The sequence below is a fragment of the Dipodomys merriami genome, unplaced genomic scaffold (assembly GCF_024711535.1).
Source record: "Dipodomys merriami isolate MVZ:Mamm:240054 unplaced genomic scaffold, mDipMer1.0.p SCAF_201, whole genome shotgun sequence".
Lineage (NCBI taxonomy): Eukaryota > Metazoa > Chordata > Mammalia > Rodentia > Heteromyidae > Dipodomys > Dipodomys merriami.
Genome location: NW_027203394.1, coordinates 534,648 through 554,012, shown reverse-complemented (window position 1 = coordinate 554,012; position 19,365 = coordinate 534,648). Strand labels below are relative to the sequence as shown.

At 45.9% G+C, this 19,365-nt stretch overlaps 1 protein-coding gene across 3 annotated transcripts in view; it reads right to left on the bottom strand.

Annotated features, from left to right (window-relative positions):
- The window catches only part of Commd10 (COMM domain containing 10), a 75,655-nt gene that overhangs the window by 24,548 nt on the left and 31,742 nt on the right, over positions 1 to 19,365 (bottom strand). The window contains exon 6 of one of the 3 annotated variants that reach the window (XM_070031522.1): positions 17,947 to 18,312. The exons of the other annotated variants lie outside the window; for them this stretch is intronic. Within the exon in view, the coding sequence (XP_069887623.1) occupies positions 18,298 to 18,312 (15 nt within the window). The 3' untranslated portion in view covers positions 17,947 to 18,297. Of the gene's footprint in view, positions 1 to 17,946; positions 18,313 to 19,365 lie in introns of those variants that run through there. 3 annotated transcript variants of the gene reach the window in all.

Here is a 19,365-nt window from a genome sequence, read left to right as displayed (position 1 = left end):
GGTTTTTAGTTCCAAGATGAGTCACTTGTCTTAGACAACAATGCAGGTACTTCACTGTCCTAGACTAATTCTGGGTTAGACTGACAGTTACTTGGAGCAAATCTCTTCATCTGTAGTCATTTTCTTTCTCATTTAATTGAAGTAGATCCTCAAGAGAATGTTCACACACAAAAAAAAGGAAAAGTGGAGAGAAACTTCCAGAATGCTTTCATTTTTGTTTGCAATCACACTGGTGGATAATGGGACTTAATGACTGAAAAATCTTCCCCAGATAGATACAACTCTTGACACAGTGGCCTAGAATTCAGCGTTGCTGGTGAGAAACCAAATACCAATTTGACTCCTTTTCTTTTGCTAATAACTTTGGGTTTTTTACCCTTGAACTCTCTTAGGATTTTCTTCATCTTTGCAAGGCTGAAATATGTATTTGAGTATGTATTTGAGCCAGGTGGCGCACACTTGTGAGATGTTCTCACAAAACCCTAGAGATCAAAATGATCTTAAAGATACTTAAAGAAACTTCTAGAGTTTTCAAAAGCAGACATATAGCTGAAGAAAGTTCAAGTTTGAACATTCAAAGTAGAACAATTAAGAATAGAGTTCAGCCAGGCACCAGGGGCTCACGCCTGTCTGTAATCCTAACTACTCAGGAGGCTGAGATCTGAGGACTGCGGTTCGAAGCCAGACAGGGCAAAGAAGTCCCCGTGAGACTCTTACCTCCAATTAAACACTCAAAATCTAGAAGTGGTGCTGTCACTAAAGTGGCAGAGCTCTAGCCTTGAGCAAAAGAGCTCAGGGACAGTGCCCAGGCCCTTAGTTCAAGGCCCACTACCCCCATTTGCCCCCCAAAAAAAGAACAGAGTTTATGGCATCCTTGCCGCAGCGTACCGATCCAACTCCAAGCCAACAAAAAAGTGGAGGAAGAAAGAAAGAAAGAAAGCCACACTGGCTGACGGTGTTGGAATCCAGAGCTGAAAAGGCAGGGGGGGAATTTAAAGGGGAAATCTTGGAGCCAAGCCAACGTCAGACAGCAGGAGACCCACATCCACAACACAAACTGGCTGACAGCAAACTCACACAAGTCTAGTGAAAAAGCAGGCAAGGGGAAAACAGACTTTTTAATTTTGTGTTTCTCTTATTAACTGGAGCAAATCCATCAATCATCTGCAGCTTGAGTGGGAGAAAGAGGAATCTGGACGGGGTTTGATATGTCAGAGCACAGAACCAAGCGCCAGCTCAGAGCTGTCAATTAGGATGGAATTCTGAGGAGCAAAGACGCCGACGGAGGGGGTGAACAATGTCTCTGCCAACAGCTTTTCGTGCTGACTGTTAAATTATGCAGACACGGGGTACAAGGAAGACCTACAGGAGTCTGACCGGGAAGGAGCAGTAGGAACCCCTGGGAGTGGGGTGAGCGGACACCTCAAAGAGGGTAATCTTGACACGTGCAAGCCAGGCACATCTAAGTATCTACACACACACACACACACACACACACACACACACACACACACACACACACACAGTCTTCGTTGGAAATGCAAATCAATACAAATAACTCTAAGGAAATTTCTCCTAGGCATGAAAACCGAGCACATTTAGCTCTTCAGTGAGGTCTTTCCACAAAAGGAAGAATGATGAGACTGACACCGAATTCTCATCAGCGTCTATGGAAGTCAAAGAGACTGGAACAACACAGTCAAAGGCCTCCCTTCAATAATAAAACGAAATTAAGACCATATCTAGAAAGCACAAAATTAAGAGAATAGATTGCAACTAAGCCTCAGTGACCAGAAATGCTAACAGCAATCCTTCAGCCTGACTAGAAATGACACAAGGTGGCCATTCAGAGACGAAGGAGATGAACTAGGCCGCCAAGGAGAGCCCAGAACACCTTCATCCTCGAGGCTCGAGCAAGAGCCTTCGTTCCTCGTACAGCGCGAGGGCTGGCTGCTGAGTCGCTGCATCGTCACCGCATGTCACAGCCTGCCCTCCAATAACTGTGTGTTCCGTCAAGGGGCCTTTTCAGGCACAGCAGCTGTACCCGTATTGTTTGGTCTTGATTCTTGGGGGTACCAGGGTTTGAACTCTGGTCCTTGTGTCTGCTAGACAGACACTCCAAGAACCATGAGCTTTTCTTGTTAGAACTCCTAAGTTGTCTAATCATACATGCAAGGCATGACGCATCGTATGTGAGCTTTTCTTGTTAGAACTCCTAAGTTGTCTAATCATACATGTAAGGCATGACGCATCATATGTGAGCCTAAGAAAGTCTGTGGTACCAACTCTGGAATGCAATCAAGATTTGTTAAATAAATGACATCCAAGAGAAGTGTAGCTAAGCCTGTGCATCCGGTCTTGCACCTCACATTCTACTTTGCAGTCAAAGCTCTTTTCCCTTCTCAAACTGAAGTCCACAGTCACTTTTCCAAAATAATTATTAGGTTTTTATTTCCTTTTCTATTTCTTTTTTTTTTTTTGGGGGGGGGGGGGGTCTAGTCGTGGGGCCTGAACTCTGGGCCTGGGCGCTGTCCCTCAGCTCTTCAGCTCAAGGCTAGTGCTCTACCATGAGCCACAGCGCCACCACTTCCGGCTTTTTGCTTATGTGGTGCTGAGGAATCAAACCCAGGGCCTCATGCATGCAAGGCAAGCGCTCTACCACTGAGCCACCTTCCCAGCCCCTACTTTTCTATTTCTTAAGAAAAATATTTTTAATATAGAATAAAATCTGATTCCTGCATGTAGATTAGATATAATTTATAAATGGCAAAGCAGTGAAAGGTATTTTTAAAAAACAAGCAAATTAAAGGAACACAAAGTATTATTTATATACTCTAATCAAGAGCCATCTGAAGATACTCATCAACTACAACAACCATAATATAAAAACTGCTAAGTGTCTGGGTGCCCGTGGCTCATGTCTGAACTCTTAGCTACTCAAGAGGCTGAGACTGGAGAGTAGGAAAGTCTATGAGACTCTCATCTCCAATGAAGCACCAAAAAAGCCAGAAGTGGTGCTGTGGCTCAAGCGGTAAAGCCCTAGCCTTGAGAGAGAAAGCTCAGGGACAGCGCCCATCAGGGACAGTGCCCAGGCCCTGAGTTCAAGCTCCAGGACTAGCACCTAAAGCAAAAACAAAACAAACAAAAACCAACTCCTGCTAAATGTTGTTTTCTCTTGATTTTCAGTTTCTTCTGTGAACAAAAGGTGAATATGAAGAACTGAGATAGTTTCCTCTAAGATGATCGTTCTGTCCAGGTTCATGTTCCAAAATATTAAATTCCCTGGCAAAGAATGTGCCAATTAGTCAGGTGCTGGTGGCTCATATCTATAATCCTAGTTACTAAGAAGGCTGAGATCTGAGGATCGTGGTTCGAAGACAGCCCAGACAGAAAAGTCCCTGTGAGATTCTTATCTCCAATTAACCACTCAGAAGCTGGAAGTGCTGCTGTGGCTCAAAGTGGTAAAGCACTAGCCTTGAGCAAAAGAGGTTAGGGACAGCCCAGAGTTCAAGCCCTATGCCGAGAGAGAGAGAGAGAGAGAGAGAGAGAGAGAGAGAGAGAGAGAGAGAGAGAGAGAGAGAGAGAGAGAGAGAGAGAGAGAGAGAGAGAGAGAGAGAGAGAGAGAGAGAGAGAGAGAGAGAGAGAGAGAGAGAGAGAGAGAGAGAGAGAGAGAGAGAGAGAGAGAGAGAGAGAGAGAGAGAGAGAGAGAGAGAGGAAAGAATGTATCAACTTTTTGGCTACAAGTAGAATCTTGTGCGTCTAAAAATATATTCTCGTTTAATTGGCTAAGTCAATGTGTCAGTTTAATATCATTTGGGCTGTAAGCATTTGCTACTTTAATGGGTAGAGAAACCGTAGCTGTTGACCAATCCATACTTTTACCAAGTTGAGATTTCAGGATGAATAGCTTTCCAAATTAAACTATTAAAATTTAATGCCAACAGTTAAAACTAACTTTTCTGAAGCTCCATATGGACTGAGTATTTACTTTCTTCAACTCTCGGGACTACTTTAATGAGAACAGAATTACAGGCTTGAAATGGATTTAACTCTCGCTCGGTGCAGAGAACAAGGCATTACAATTTCTCCTTAACTGTGCTGTGGCCCGAGGTAACGCCTTCACGCCCCAGGGAACCTCAGTGTGCTTTCTCCATCTTGGCTCCTTCTGCTGGCGGGCTCTGTGTGTTTATCAATGCGGGTGGATGCCAAGGCTCGCTTCCCCACACCTGCCCTGGCTAACGCAAGGAGAGGCACAGACCCGTAAATTCAGCTTATCATCTCACCAATCTTCAAAACAGGTTTCTGGAGGGTTGGGTTTGTGTTTTCCAGGCTGCACTGTCTGCTGGTCTTTCCATCTATCTGTCTGTGCAGTTATGGGCTGCATTGTCTGCTGGTCTTTCCATCTATCTGTCTGTGCAGTTATGGGCTGGACTGTCTGCTGGTCTTTCCATCTATCTATCTGTGCAGGTATGGGCTGGACTGTCTGCTGGTCTTTCCATCTATCTGTCTGTGCAGTTATGGTCTGCACTGTCTGCTGGTCGGTCTGTCTGTCTACCTGTCTGTCTACACTGTTATTTTTTCCTCTAGGAAGCAAAGGGAGAATTCCTAACTCTACCTTTGTGCCCCTTTGACTTTCTACCAGGCAAATAAAGATTGGTGCCTGAATACAGAAGTGTGATGTCCAAAACAATCACAGGGCCATCTCAAAAGTAGCTTGCCAAACTGAAATTATACCACCAATTTAAATTTAAGGACATTTTGGTAAAAATGTCCTTACCAACACTGGAAAAGTAGTAATAACTTTCGATCTGTGTAAAGCATCTATACTTTTTCAAATAAACACCAGTAGTTGGTGTTTTAAACCTAAGGCCTTTTTTTCCAAAGTACTTCTAAGGGATCTTGAAAACAGGCTCTCCCCAGGGGTCCAGGACTAACCAGCAAGCAGTAACTATACAACCACGTATCTCTCAGCAACAAGGAAGACTGGTGTTTAGAAGATATTCCCTTAGGAGAATAGTACGTATAAGCTGGGACTTGTTGGCAGACACCATTAACGATTAAAGATACCACAAGTCCAGGAACAGGACTTTCTACTTGGTGAGTTGTAAGTGTATTTGAAAGCCTGGAATAATAGGTGTGAGTTTTATTATTATTTTTTCAGTGCTGCAGAGGGGCTGTGGATCTCTCCTCACCCACTCCAGTTTCTCAGCCGGACACTGAGCTGACCATGTCCACTCTGTCCAGCGGGAGAAAGGCTGCCGGTGACGGTACACACGGCGTCATCACCGTGCGTCACGCTCGAAGGCACTCTCCAGTGGCTGCGTCCCTCTGCTCTCTGATCCAATTCCCCACAACACATTCTTAGGGAGGACACACGTGGATTGGAATGTGTTCGGGGAGACTGAGCAGCAACGCTGTCAGCCGAGGCTGCCATCCCCGATGATGCTCGCTGGGTAACAGAGATGGCTCTGGATGAACTATGACATCTTCGCAGCTAAATACTCCTTTCCTAAGGTTTCTCCTGATTAAAAACACAAACAAAACCAGCCCACGACCTCCTCCGGTGGCAGGTGCTGGCGCTGGTGTCCACTGGGCTCTCTCTGAACACTCAAAGGAATTTAGTGAGAGACTATTTTCTGATGCCATTCCAGTCACTGATTAAGAAATCCAAACACTACTAAATCTCTCAGTGCTTTAAAAACTATCATGACTGCGATGACGGCTCAAACACTAACCAACGGTCAGCCTGAACGTGTTGCAAATGAACAGGCGAAGACCGCAACTAGGGAGCGCGACGAGGCGTGTCCACGGCTGTGTGCGTGGGGGAGCGGAGGCCGGCATCGCCTCCCGCAGCCGCTGTGACTCCGCCACACACCTCAGCAATAATTAACCCCCGAAGTCCAGAGCCAGGCTCACTGGGAAAAACGACGGAGTCAGCGCCCCCCTCCCCCACGATTCTGGCACCCACCTCTCCCCGCCCTGGAGCAGCGCCCTTCACTACGCCGCCCTTCACTGCGCCGCACCACTGCGGTCTCTGACTACTTGCACACAGCGACGTCACCACCTGCTCCTCCCTCGCGCCTGTGACTGGGGTTAGGGTCTGGCTAGATAACCCTTCCGCCTCAGCTCGTCACGTGATCAAATAAAAGCCCTTTTCCTACAGAGTCCCAGGACTAGAATCTAGCATGTGTGAAGGCCCGTTACTCTGTTTACCATACTATTCTGCAGAAAGAAAGAACGAGGGAAGGAAAGGGGAGAAGAGGAGATCTTCCTTCCCGTGCTGGTCTGATGGGGCCACCGCAACACCAGAGCACAGACGGCGTGGTCTAACCATAGGAACCTGGGGGCAAGAAGTCCAAGGCACAGGTGTCAGCTGGTGGTCTCCCTCTTGGCCTCTGGCCTCGCCTGTCCATGGAGGCCAGCGCGGCCCCGAGCCCAGCGCTGACATCCCGAGGGAGCAGACGCCAATCACGCTGCTGCCACGGTTCACTCACCTCAACGCCTTTTAAAGGCCTTGTCTCCAGAAACAGTTACCCTGGGAATCCAGAGATTCAACCTAAGAATACTGGGGAGCACCGCAACCCATTCTCTAACCCTCTAAGAATAGTCACACAGGGGTAGAGTCAGGGCCCTAAGCTGGAACTGTCCAACAGTGTGAAATTAACCCCAAGTTCTTTTGCTTCCTTGCTACTCCTCCAGGACTGCCCACCAGGGCTCTCCCAGGGCATTTCCTGTCTTCTACCCGGCCTCACCGAGAGACTGCGTCACCCTAGAGACACATGCTAGGTCCTTGCTGTCTGGGAACTCACACCCCACCAGACAGAGAGCCAGCGGCGGCTGGTCCCACGGGAGAACGCCTCTCTCTGTTCAACAAGTGGATCCATTTCTGCAGACCTTGGCGATCATCTTTCTGGATGACCACCTGTTACTCTTAGAAATTTAAAAAACATTACATGTTCTGTTTTCAAAGCCAATTTAGACTATTTTCCTCACAGGACATTCAAAAGTAGCCATTTAAACCTATTCCTTCTTAAAAAAAAAAAAAAAAAACTTTCTCAATCTACACCCTCCATAGAAGAGGCTTTACCTTCTTTGTACTAAAGATAGAGCACACTAAAGAAGAGGTTTAAAAATGTTAGCACAACAGAAATTTAGGGCTGGTATTGTTAATTTCTATCCCCTTTAGAAATTCTACGCTAGACATATATTTATGATACACGCATAGATAAATGACTTTCACATATAAAACATCTACTAGTCATCACTTTGCTTGTAATAGTTTCAGTACAGTATGGGATCATAAAATGCAACCTATGTGCCGTGAGTGTTTCCATGCAAACTTTGAGAGCGAGCGCGGAGCAGTGGTCGCCATCTGCATGTCTGCCGTCTAGTGTACATGGGCTGTGCTGATTGGGCAGATCTTCTCTCTTTCGTTAACTCCAGGAAGTAACAGGGAGTAGAATAGTGTTCTGGATTAACAGACACATAACAGGAAACCGTTTTATCAATCAGCTCTATCACAGCTCAAGGTTTCTCCTTGATGTGAAATGTGAGTGGTGCTATCTGGTTTTTGTGGGGTTTTTTCCAATGGTAAAAATCTTACGTAATGGTTAAAAATATAAACCAGAGGACAGAACTTCCTCACCGTAAAAACCAGCTTCTTTGTATCTACACACTGTGCCCAGCTGCTGCACGGGGCTCTTGTTTAGGGACGAAGCCTTTGATCTGTGTACCAGCGCCGTCTCACTTCAGATCGACTGCCCCTCGTATGGGTGCCGCCTGTGATAAGGCTCTTCCCTTCCCAGGAACTATAGCATCACAAGCACGCTGGCACTGTTACCTCTGTGTTCAGAAGGATAAAAATCAGGCACAGCGGTGCGAAGGCCAAGACAAGAAGACTGCTCAGTTCAGGCCGGCCCGGGCCGCGCGCTAAAATGCGTGACACCACTATCACACTAAAGCAAACCATCGAAACTCCCGCTAGTTTTCTTAAAGTGAACAGGAGTAAATTCTTAAAATAACATACGGTTTGCATGTTCTGAATTTTTATGTATTTGTGCTGGGGGTGGATGGCCAGGGCTCGACCTTACTCCAGCCATGTCTCGTGTGTGTGTGTGTGTGTGTGTGTGTGTGTGTGTGTGTGTGTGTGTGTGTGTGTGTGTGTGTGTGTGTGTGTGTGTGTGTGTGTGTGTGTGTGTGTGTGTGTGTGTGTGTGTGTGTGTGTGTGTGTACTGCTCCTGTGGCTCAACTCCACTTCCGGCTTTTTGGTGTTTAATTGGAGGCAAGAGTCTCAAAGACGTTCCTGTCTGGGCTGGCTTTTAACCATGATCCTCAGATCTCAACTTCCTGAGTAGCTAGGATTACAGGTGTGAGCTACGGGGACTTGGCGAAGGTACTATTTTTGACTAGTATTAAAAATAGTGATTAGTGTCAAAAAATAATGCCTCACCTACTTTTGCCAAAATCAGTCTGCACTTGTCGCTGCACGGCATTTATTCCTTTTGCCTCTCCCCTAGGGCATACTGTGTATTGTTCTACATTTGGAGAGTGAAAGACTAGCTATGTAAGAAAGGTGAACCGCTCATCCATGAAGCTTTCATTCCAAGGGGGACACAAATATAAACACAGGCAGCAAAAAATGAATAGGCATAGCATGAAAAAAAAAAAAAACCCAGAGAGTGCAATTAAACACAGAACGTCACAGGGTGGCACTTGGGTAAGATGCTCAGGGGAGGCAGCGCAGCGGGGGGAGGGGCGGGAGGGGGTCGGTCCCTGGGGAGGTGACACAGGTTGTGTGCAGGTGCGCAGCTGTATGCAGCGTGGATTCTACAAGGAGAGCAAACAGGATTTGCTCAGAAGAGGGGAGGGGAGCTGTAAACACCCCAATCACAACAGACTATTCAATAAATGTTGATTAGATGAGTAACAATATACAAAAATAAGCTTGTGATAGGCTATATTACCACAAACACTCCTGATTTATAGGCAAATTTCAAAGTATCAAGCACATTCTTTTTAACAGCAGCTAAATATTGCATTTCACATCTTCCTTTGTTGTCATTCTTACAGTCATTAACAAGCATCTTTTTAATAGGATCAAATGCTTAGGTTTGACAAGAGATAACTTAAGTTATTTTTTAATTAATATGTCACCATTTCTGTGAGTTGCTAACAATATCTCCAAGAAGACTGCCAAATTGATCTGTGCCAAAAAAAACAAAACTTGTTAAGTACACAGAAACATACTGTTTTTAACAGATGATTTAAGAAAATTAATTTAAAATGCTTCAACAAGCATTACCAGATAACTTGTCACTCGCATAAATCGCTACTGGATTTTCCATGTTGACTTTTTTCTTAAGTGTTTTAATTTTAATACAATTTAGGAAGTAGATAACATAGGTTTCAGTTTAAAAAAAAACACTACCAGGTTGGCCTTATGAATGGACAATAAATCTCTCCTCCTTTCTTTCTTCTACTAACGAAAACAGCGGTCCTTCCAGGCACTTCCTTAGAACTGAGAAGCACCGAGGACTCTTTGGGTTTGACATACTGTGTTACAAAACCATGTTTTCTTAACTGACCAATTTGGTGGACCAAACTGGCAACTTGTGAGGTTTATGGTCAGCTCTGCTAACCTTTCCTCTTGTAAAACAAAGAGGGGTTTCTCACGCTTGCGTGCCTGCACTTGATAGAAGCGCTGCTTAATCTCCCCTCCCCCAGCCTACAGAAGGCCAGAGGAAAGCCAAATAAAAGTTAAAACAGAAATGCCAGAAGGGGGAAAACACTATTTATTAAATGAGTCAAACTAGAGCACATAAAACGCAAACTGTAAAATTTTAAAAAGAGCTGATTTAGTCCAGAGTGGCCAATAACTGTGTACCTTTGAAAAGCTTTAGGGTAGGACTTGGGGGGAAAACGGACTGGTGAGGGGAAAGGACTCAGAAATGAGTACACCGAGCCTGAAGGAAAAAGGACATTACACAAGTGAAAAGACAAGGTAAAGAGCTGGAAAATGACGACATACAATCAGAGTTTCCACACGTGGGATTTAACGAGCTGTAATTACTTTGGAAAGAGAGCCTGCTTCTTCTCCCGAGCAGTGCGGAAGCCACGGGGAAGCGGGAGAAGGAAGCCGCTGACCCCACGGAAGGGAGGGCTCCCTGGCGCAGAGCAACAGCGAACAGAGCCCAGCTCGGGAACACAGACCCGTCACTGTACCTCTGCTGCTCAGACTCGGCGGGGCGTACGCCTCTCTCCACCACATGCTCTTATGTGTTTCCATGATCAAATCAATGCCTGTGATACAAGGTAACAGGCCAACCAGTAATTCCTCTGGCCCCTGCCCTTTAAAAGACTTACAGTAACAACTAATAAATGACACCAGGCGGCAACCCTCATCGGCAGTCCCCACAGGAAGGAGCTGTCCACTGCAGCCCCGTGCAGCGGGGGATCATGGGAGCTGCACGCACAGCCATGTCCACCAGGAAGCTGCAAAGAACTGATGGACTTCAAGAGCTTCTCACACCGGAGAAGAAAAGGTGAGCACACTGTACTCCAGGGTCACACGGAGGGAGGCGGCACCAAGGGGAGGTCCGCTGTCCACCCCCGAGGAAAGTGGTCAGAGCCCTTCACGCCACGGCGACCATCTCAGGCGCGGCCACGCATCTGCACCAGGACAGGAAGGACTGGGAGCTCTCGTTCCTTGCGCGAGGCACTTGTTACGCGTCGGCCAAAGGGAAGAATGGAAAGGAGCGCTGGAGGTGAAGAACATAACACAGAAAACACTGACTGACACTACAGGGTCCTGAAGCCAACTAGGAAAAGCTCACGAGGGAGACCCATTCTTTAACAGGACATCCTCGTTATGCAAGCTCTTGAAGGAGCAACAGGAAAAAACCAGAAAATGAAGAGGTCCCTAACCTTTCTTCCTGTCCTTCTGCAATCCAGGGGATTAACATTTCACTGACTTGGAACGTGGATATAGATTCATCTCATCTATAAACTAAGTATAAACTACGTAGGAAGCCCAGCGGCTACAACCTCATGTCGGACAAGAGGACAATTCGTCGATGAGCTGAGAATCTCAGAAAAAAAAAAATGTTCAAAATTGTGATGAAACTTTTCAACTGTTTCTAAATTACATGCTTACCCTCGGATTCTATCACCTAAATGATGTGTGCAAGGAAACTAAGGAGGAAGGAGAATCAATGTAGGTGAAACCTGGTGCTGCAAGTAATTACAGGAAAAAATATAAAACCAAGAGTGCCAAGAAAACAAAAGAAAAATCAACAAACGATCAAAACATCTAAACTATATCAACAATATGGAATTTTTCTATGTATAATGTGAAGCTGAAATCAATTGCTTAATAACTTATCCTCATTTTTCAATATTCTTCCACAGTATAAAACAGAATCCTCGTTAGAGAGGCATGTGCAAATGCTCAAACCCAGGCACATGTATGTCTATATGTGCGTATTCTTGCATGTTTATCAGACAGTTTTAAACACATTCTGTAACTGAGAGTCCGGAAAAGTTATCTAATCAAACAGAAGGCTAGAATTCGTTCCTGCAGGTAAAGAATGATTACTGCGCTGCTTCGAGAGGCAGGCAAAATTCAGCAACGCCAGATGCTACTATAGATAGTATAGCTAATTAAGATTTAATGTACTTTTCTGCTTCAATAATTAAATGGGGAGGGACGGCAGGGAATTGCGTGATATTGCTAAGGAAATCATATAATGGTCAAAAAAGTAAAAATAAATTTCCAGGGGAAATTCTGTTGCCTTGCATTTGTTTGAGGAACATTTTCACTTATAAGGGGTCCCTTCCCCCGCCTTTCATTTGGAATTTAAATTTAATGTTGTAGGTTTTAGTGCTTCCAGAGTAAGACGCTCTGGACAAACCAGCTGTCATGACCACTGAGGAAATCTATGTCTAATGGAATAAAAAGAGGAGCCAATGGAGCTTGGCAGCCATTTTATTACTGTCTGATTTAGCAGCATCTGACAGGAGACAGAACTTGCATCTCACACCTTTAACTGCCACGTCCACAGAACAAACAGAAGGTTTACCATGGGAGGCAGGGAGGGGTCTGACTGCATCCTGCAGTTACTCTTGCAGTAAAACAGCATGTGTGGTGAAAATTGCTATGGGAACCTGGGAGCCCATCGGAAAAATGAGTTCTGGTCGAACGTCTCTTTAAATATCCTCTTCCACGGCCTCCCCAGAAAATAAAAGGTTTACACGCAGATATCCATTTTAAGCCTGAGCGAGTATTAACATCAAACTATCGCACCATGATGCTATTAAACTCCGCAAAGCAATTGTGGCGCTGAAATCTTATTTAGCACTGAGTACTGTCACTGTATGTTTTTTGTTTGCACATTTCTATTGAGTACTCTATAAACTCAAATGTGAATAAAGGAGTAGGTGTGTGTTCCACTAGTCACTGCTGCCAGTACCCTAAATCTGAAACAGAATTGTGATATTAGATATTGTGTCCCCCAAATGGCACCCATGGCTCCGAATTCATCATCATCAGGAACCAGATCAAATAGGAAAAATACTGAATAAGGCACAGAAACGGTGAGAGAATCCCAAGATCAGCATCACAAGGTTTCTAGTCATGAATCACTCGTATTTAGTTTCAAAGAAAGTGGGATTTAGTGGTATAGCAGAGAGGTCTAATCCTCTGGAAGAAGGGAGCGGCAGAGTAGCGGATAATCAGTGAAGAGTGTTTAGCACAGACAACACCTGGCATCAGTGTAACACCTCCATTCCATAAAAGCCGAGCACACTCTTCTCAGGCTCACCCACAGCAGTCCCTCACCTGGGCCACACCGTGGACGTAAAAAGTAATCTCAGAAACTTAAAAGATAGTCATCATATAATATCTGCTTCCCAACACGGCGGAATTGGTTGTAATAGCTAGAAAATTCCAAAACAGAATAGGTTAACAATCGCTTGCACACGATACACAAATGAGACAAGAAGAAATCATAAGAGAAATTTAAAACATTTGGAGCCAAATGAAAATGAAAACACAATTTACCAAAGTGGACACCATAAAATTTTGTAGCATGCTGAGGGAAATGTTACTTTCAAATTGAGGCCTCACACTTGAAAGTGACTTCCTCAGATGGAAGCATCTAGAACACTGAGCAACTTACCCCTGAATTATTTTTACAAGTTATTTAACGCCCTTTCAGCGGCAAATGATGCACCAGAAAAGAAAGATCTAAAATTAACAATCTAAGCTTCCAGGGTAAGAGACTATATAAAGAAGAGCAGGTTAAACCAAAATGAATGAAAAAATAAAAATAAAACAGCACAGAAATCAATGACCCTGACCTCAAGCTGCCCTGCCCCACCACACCGCACCCACACAAACGGCAACGATGGATGACGTGAATCAAGACACAGTGCGGCACATAAATACCAGGCCGTACAATGTGAATACAGAACATCTGTAAATACCTGATGAAAAAACTAAAAAGGGGGGCTGGGAAGGTGGCTCAGTGGTAGAGCGCTTGCCTTGCATGCGTGAGGTCCTGGGTTCCATTCCTCAGCACCACATAAGCAGAAAAAGCCAGAAGTGGCGCTGTGGCTCAAGTGGTAGAGCGCTAGCCTTGAGCTGAAGAAAAGAAATAGGATATAAAACAGGAGCCACTACTATAGACCCCATGGACATCAAAAGGATTAAAAAGAATACTACAAAAAACTTGCAATGAGATGTACTATGACTTGAAGGACACATCTACCCATGTGCGCTTGCGTTTTCTCTCTCTCTCTCTCTCAAACATACACACACACACAGAGCACATTCTGAATAAGCTTGTACCTACTAAAGAAATTGAATTCAAATGACAAACCTTCTACACAGATATGTTCTCGGGTCATCTTACCCAGCATTGAGGGAAGAAATTACACTGCTTCACTACAATTTCTTACAGAAAGTGGAAGCAAAGGATCATTTTATGGGGTCAGCATTATCCTCATACCAAAGTCAAAAAAGCCATTGTGTAGAAAATATGATGAATGCACAAAACCTTCTGTTACTGTGGCTGCCAGATCCAAGGTTAATAATACACAGAGTCATCACTTTTCCATCATATTCCAGCAAAGTAGACATTTAAATATAATACCATGGATGCGGGACAAAAGAAATGACATGCTGGGGTTTTGTGTGTGTGGCAGTACAGTGCGGCGGTTCGGTACGGTGAAGCTGAACGCTTCTTTCAGGTTGTGATCTAGCTGTTGTAAGGGGGAGTGGTGCACTGCTGGCATGTTTGCAGCAGTCCTGGAATACACGCAAACCTTCTGCACTTTCAGTCTTATCAAAGTATAGCAGAAGTATGGAGAGAGGTGATTCAGGAAAACACACACACTTGCTAATGAGAATCAATGGCTGTTCGTTTATGTATTTCCTAAGGTGTACTTTTTATCATCACTTGAGACTCCCTCCACTTACACAAGCAGTGCGCTGTGAACAGTCCTCCAGTGTTACTTGGCAACGGCCCCCTACGCTTCCTGCTCACTATGCTTTACGACTGCATCAGGAGGCCACATGGAGGCTACACAGAGTAACTGAACTCTGTCATCTTGGCTTGTGTGAGGATGTTCTATTATGTTTGCACAAGGCTATCGCCTAAGGACACATTTCTCAAGCCTTATCGCCATCATTAAATGACGCCTGCCTGCAGAGCAGGGACACGGAACAGAGAGCAGAGCCATCACACAGACGCAGTCACCTGACCTCAGAAGACGGAACCGAGACCACGCAACGGAGAAAAGGACAGCTTGTTCAACGCGCTGCGCTGGAGCAACTAGCTCTCCACACTGGACGGACGCTACCTGCTCCTTCAGATTAACGCAAGGCCGACGGACCACTCGCTCCGTAAAATACACAATGGCAAAACTCCTCCAAGACAACTCAAGAGAAAATACGTGGAACACCTTGGGCCTGGCCAAAACTTTTTATTTTCTAGACGGACTTCTCCGCTGCATTCCCGGCCCTTGGCAGCATCTCGATTCGGAGCTCAGGTTGCCTTAAGCCCGCCCTGCACGCCAGGCTGCAAGGCGCCCTCTCCTCGCCTCCGCCTCCAGAGCACACACACCAAGAGCGAGAAAGAACACACCAAGAGCGAGAAAGAACACACCAAGAGCGAGAAAGAACACACCAAGAGCGGGAACACACCCCGCACCTCGCACCCGGCTACAGACTGTCAAGTACAAAGCCAAAGTCATCATCCGGGAAAGATCAGGTGAGCCAGACCTCATTACACTTAATTCATTCTACTCTGTAAAAGACACTGTGAATTAAAAAAAAAAAAAAAAGCCAGAGATGACTAGAGAAAATCATTTGCAAAAGACATAACTAAGATAAAGCCCCCCACCTAAAATATGCAAAGAATACGAAAGACTCAACGATGAGAAAAGCAGACTAAAAAAAAAAAAGACCAACAATCTTCACATACACGTCACGATAAAAGACATACGATGATGACAAGTGAAGATCTGAGAAGATGCTCCATCCGGATGCACACTCTGTTCCAGAGGAATGAACATTAAGACAAGCATGTGCGGTTACCGCAGACGTATTAGTGAGCGCAGCCAGCATCGGAGCCTGGCGAGCGCGTGCACCCGCAGGAACTCTCGGGTGCTTCTGCCACGAGTGGGGAGCGGCGCAGTCACCTGGAGAGGGCTTGGCGTCTCCTTGCGCGGGCGCGCCGGCCCCGGGGATCCCCAGCCACCTGGGCCACCTGGAGGAGGGGACACTCCCCACGGAAGCCAGCCCTGGCAGACAACAGCGGCTGCCTCACAGGGGCCAGAACACTGACGCATCTAAACATCTCTCAACAGCTACGCAGACCAAGTGCGCACTTTCAGATGAGAGAATAGTATTCAGTGTTTTGTTTTGTTTTGTTAAAAAAAAAAAAAAAGCAACCCAAGTAGGAAAAGACGTGGAGAAACATGAAATGCGTACTACTGCGTGTGTGCAAGCCGTGATGAGCACACCACGCGTCCCAACCCCGCGTTCGCACACCGACACCCCGGGCCTGTGCATCCTACCAGTGTGAGTACTAGCCGTTGTTTTAGTGTCAGATTAAGCGTTGTCTTCAACCCTTCCCCACCAAAAACAACAACAACAACAAAACCTCTGCGCTCCTGTTTTGCCTCTCTCGGAACAGTAGAACAGCCGCAAAGGCTAGAGACGAGTGTCTTCTAAAAACATCAATCTCCCACACCGTGCGAAGGGAAAAATGAAAATGCACTTAAAAACTCAACTGCTCGGGGCTGGGAAGGTGGCTCAGTGGTAGAGCACTTGCCTTGCATGCCTGAGGCCCTAGGTTCGATTCCTCAGCACCACATAAGCGAAAAGAAAAAAGCCGGAAGTGGCGCTGTGGCTCAAGCGGTAGAGTGCTGGCCTTGAGCTGAAGAGCTGAGGGACAGCGCCCAGGCCCAGAGTTCAGGTCCATGACTGGCAAAAAAAAAAAAAAAAAAAAAGTACAACGGACATTGCAAAGCATATACACTGACATTTTAAAAAATTCGAATAAACAAAAGCACATGTAAGAGGTGTATATATATGGAAGAGGTGTATATATATATATATATGGTTAAAAAAATATCAAAATGCTCAAGACTGAGAGAACGAGGAAAAGAAGAGAGAGAGAGTGATACAAAGACAGAGACAGACACATCAAGAGAAGGATGGGGCAGGAGGGGCAGAAGAAATGCTCATTCTGTCTTGCTAGTCAAGAGTCCGGGTAATAACCACATGGAAATGCCCCGGGTCTGGGCGGCATCGACGCAGGCCCAGGCCTGGGCTGAGTCAGGTCTCCATCCACCCAGAGAAACCCCTGCAATCTCCCTGCACGCCTGTCTCTGAATGTGAAGCCACCACCAGGTGCTGCCTACACACAAGGAACTGTACAGCCACTTGCACATTCAGAAATGCAAAGCCACAGACGTCTTCTACAAATTTATTAATATAAAAACGTTGTATTACACCAGTAATATAAAAATAAAATTCTGCCGCTATTCGTCATTCTTATTGACAAGACATAGGAAGATTGGCATAATCTCATGTGCTGTTTACATGAAATATATGACATTTTGTAAAGTGAAAAAGCCATCTTAGGTGTTAATTTCTTATTAAGTCTTCAAGAGCACATGACCACTGAAGCTTGGGGAATGAATGAAATGAACTTTACAGTCTCTTCCAAAACTGAAGGGCCTATGATTGTGAACTAGACTGCGAAACGAGAAAGACACAGTAAAAATGCCACCGTATTTACAGCAGAAACATTAAAAAGTATATTTGGCAGATTTCATGATTTTATGCTTCCGATATGAATTACTGGCAATCTATAAAAGAAAAATACTTACAAAGTCGTTTTTAGGTAAACATACAGTGAAAATCAAGAACGCAGGTAGAGCAAAGCTTCTGAACTTTATCTAGTAAATCATTTGTCACTTTTTTTTTTAGGTTTTGCTTAATGTCTTCCTGATAAGTTTGAAAAATAGGAAAAGTTATCCTTATAGATGAAGATAAAGATGTCTCATTTAGAATATAGTATACTAGCCATTTTTCCAAACCGTTTCTGACAAGTCATTCATACATACAGTTTTAGTCTTTCTGTGATTAACAGCATGAGGAATGTTTGGATATAAACACACACGGTCTACACCCATAAATAGCAACCGTCTTCTTAGAAGTAAGCCTTCCCAGCCCGGCTCCACGGCGCGCCTCTTCGGTGCCACAGGATACACGCCTGCTCCCCAAGGCAAGCCCAGCAGGTGCAGAGCCGGGCTCCTGGGCCTTTATCCAGCCAGCAAGCCGCCGCTGCAGCTCTGCATGCTCCAGACCACTCAGACGTGAGCTTACGCGCACTGATTAAAAAAGACAGTGGACACGGCAAACCAGTCTTTAATACATTCACAATATAATTATTCTAAGTTCTTGGAATAAGAAACGTTGTTGGAAAGTGCACTGTATCCATCCGCTGACGGGCTGAACTGAAGCACCTCTGTGTACATACTTGGATAATAAAGCAATATTCACCTATAGATCTTGCACACTAGGAGGAGCAATCCAGGGCATGGTACTGCTACTTCTTCATTAAAGATGTCACAGAAAACTGCGTGTCGCTGTTTGTTGAGGTAGACATCAAGGCCAGGATGAAGGAATTGTTGCATCAGACCCTTGCTCTCTTCTCTGGCCGCACTTCATTCTCTGAGCTTTAGGTACAATAAAGGACTGAAATGCTTCCCTATCTTCTTCCCACTCTAACTCCATACGCCCTGCAAATGTTAAAAGCCAAAGAGTGAGCAAGGCGAGCCCCAGGACAAAGGAAAGCTACGGAATAGACCCCTTGAGCGAGCTCTAGAGTTTTCACATGTTTTTGTAATACACACGCATTGCCTCACACGGAAAGACAATTAGTAACACGGACAAGGGTAGCTGCCCCGCTACGCGTGGTTCCTGGGGTCTGTCACCCACCGCCACGTCGTGCTCAACACAAGCTGACCTTCCGTTCAAGGCAAGCTCCGTGCTTTCTGAGGATGCTAGGTGGCCAGGGTGCCGGGGACCACTGGGAGTGAGACGCTACAGAAACCAGGGAGCCCACAGCTCCAGCAAACAAAGACGACACTCATCTACAATTCTCTCTGAAACCCTGTTCATCCGCGGGGAGGGAAGGCCACACCACACACCGATGGGTGCCCGCATCTCAGTAGTCAAGGAAATAGCAGAACAGGAAGTGACGGTCCAGACAGGTCAAGGAGCTCGCGCGCAGTCACGAAGTCACGAGGCAACTCCGTGGATGCGTGAGAGCCCACCGCTGCCACGCGCATCGCCACGCGCAGCGCTGCCCCTCCGTGACCGCTTCCTACAGGCCCTGACCCAAGGCCGCGAAACGACCTCCCTCACGCTGAGAACCACCAGTGGGAGCGCAGCCCCGTCTCGAGCAGATCCCCGCTCCGCCTTCCCTTGTGGCAGGAGAGCAGCGGTCGCAGGTGCTTCCCCGGGCTGGTGGGGCTCACGACGGCGCCGCTCCACGCGCACACCGCACAGAGGAGGCTCTGCAGCAGCTGTGCGCACCAGGCGGGCAGGCACGGCTGAAGAGCGGCAGGAAGTGAGGCCGCACGCAAAGCACGGCCAAGCAGAGCTGAGCTCAACCAAGAGTTTCAGAGAACAAATACATGTCAGACTTCTTTAAGAAAAATACAGTCTATGAATGTAAGCAGGGAGTGGCTGCAAAAGTCCTGACATGCCACACCAAACGCCAGGGAACTCGGGACCAGACAGACATCGCTCCTTTTCCTACACGTGTGTGAGTGATTATAGTAATAAAC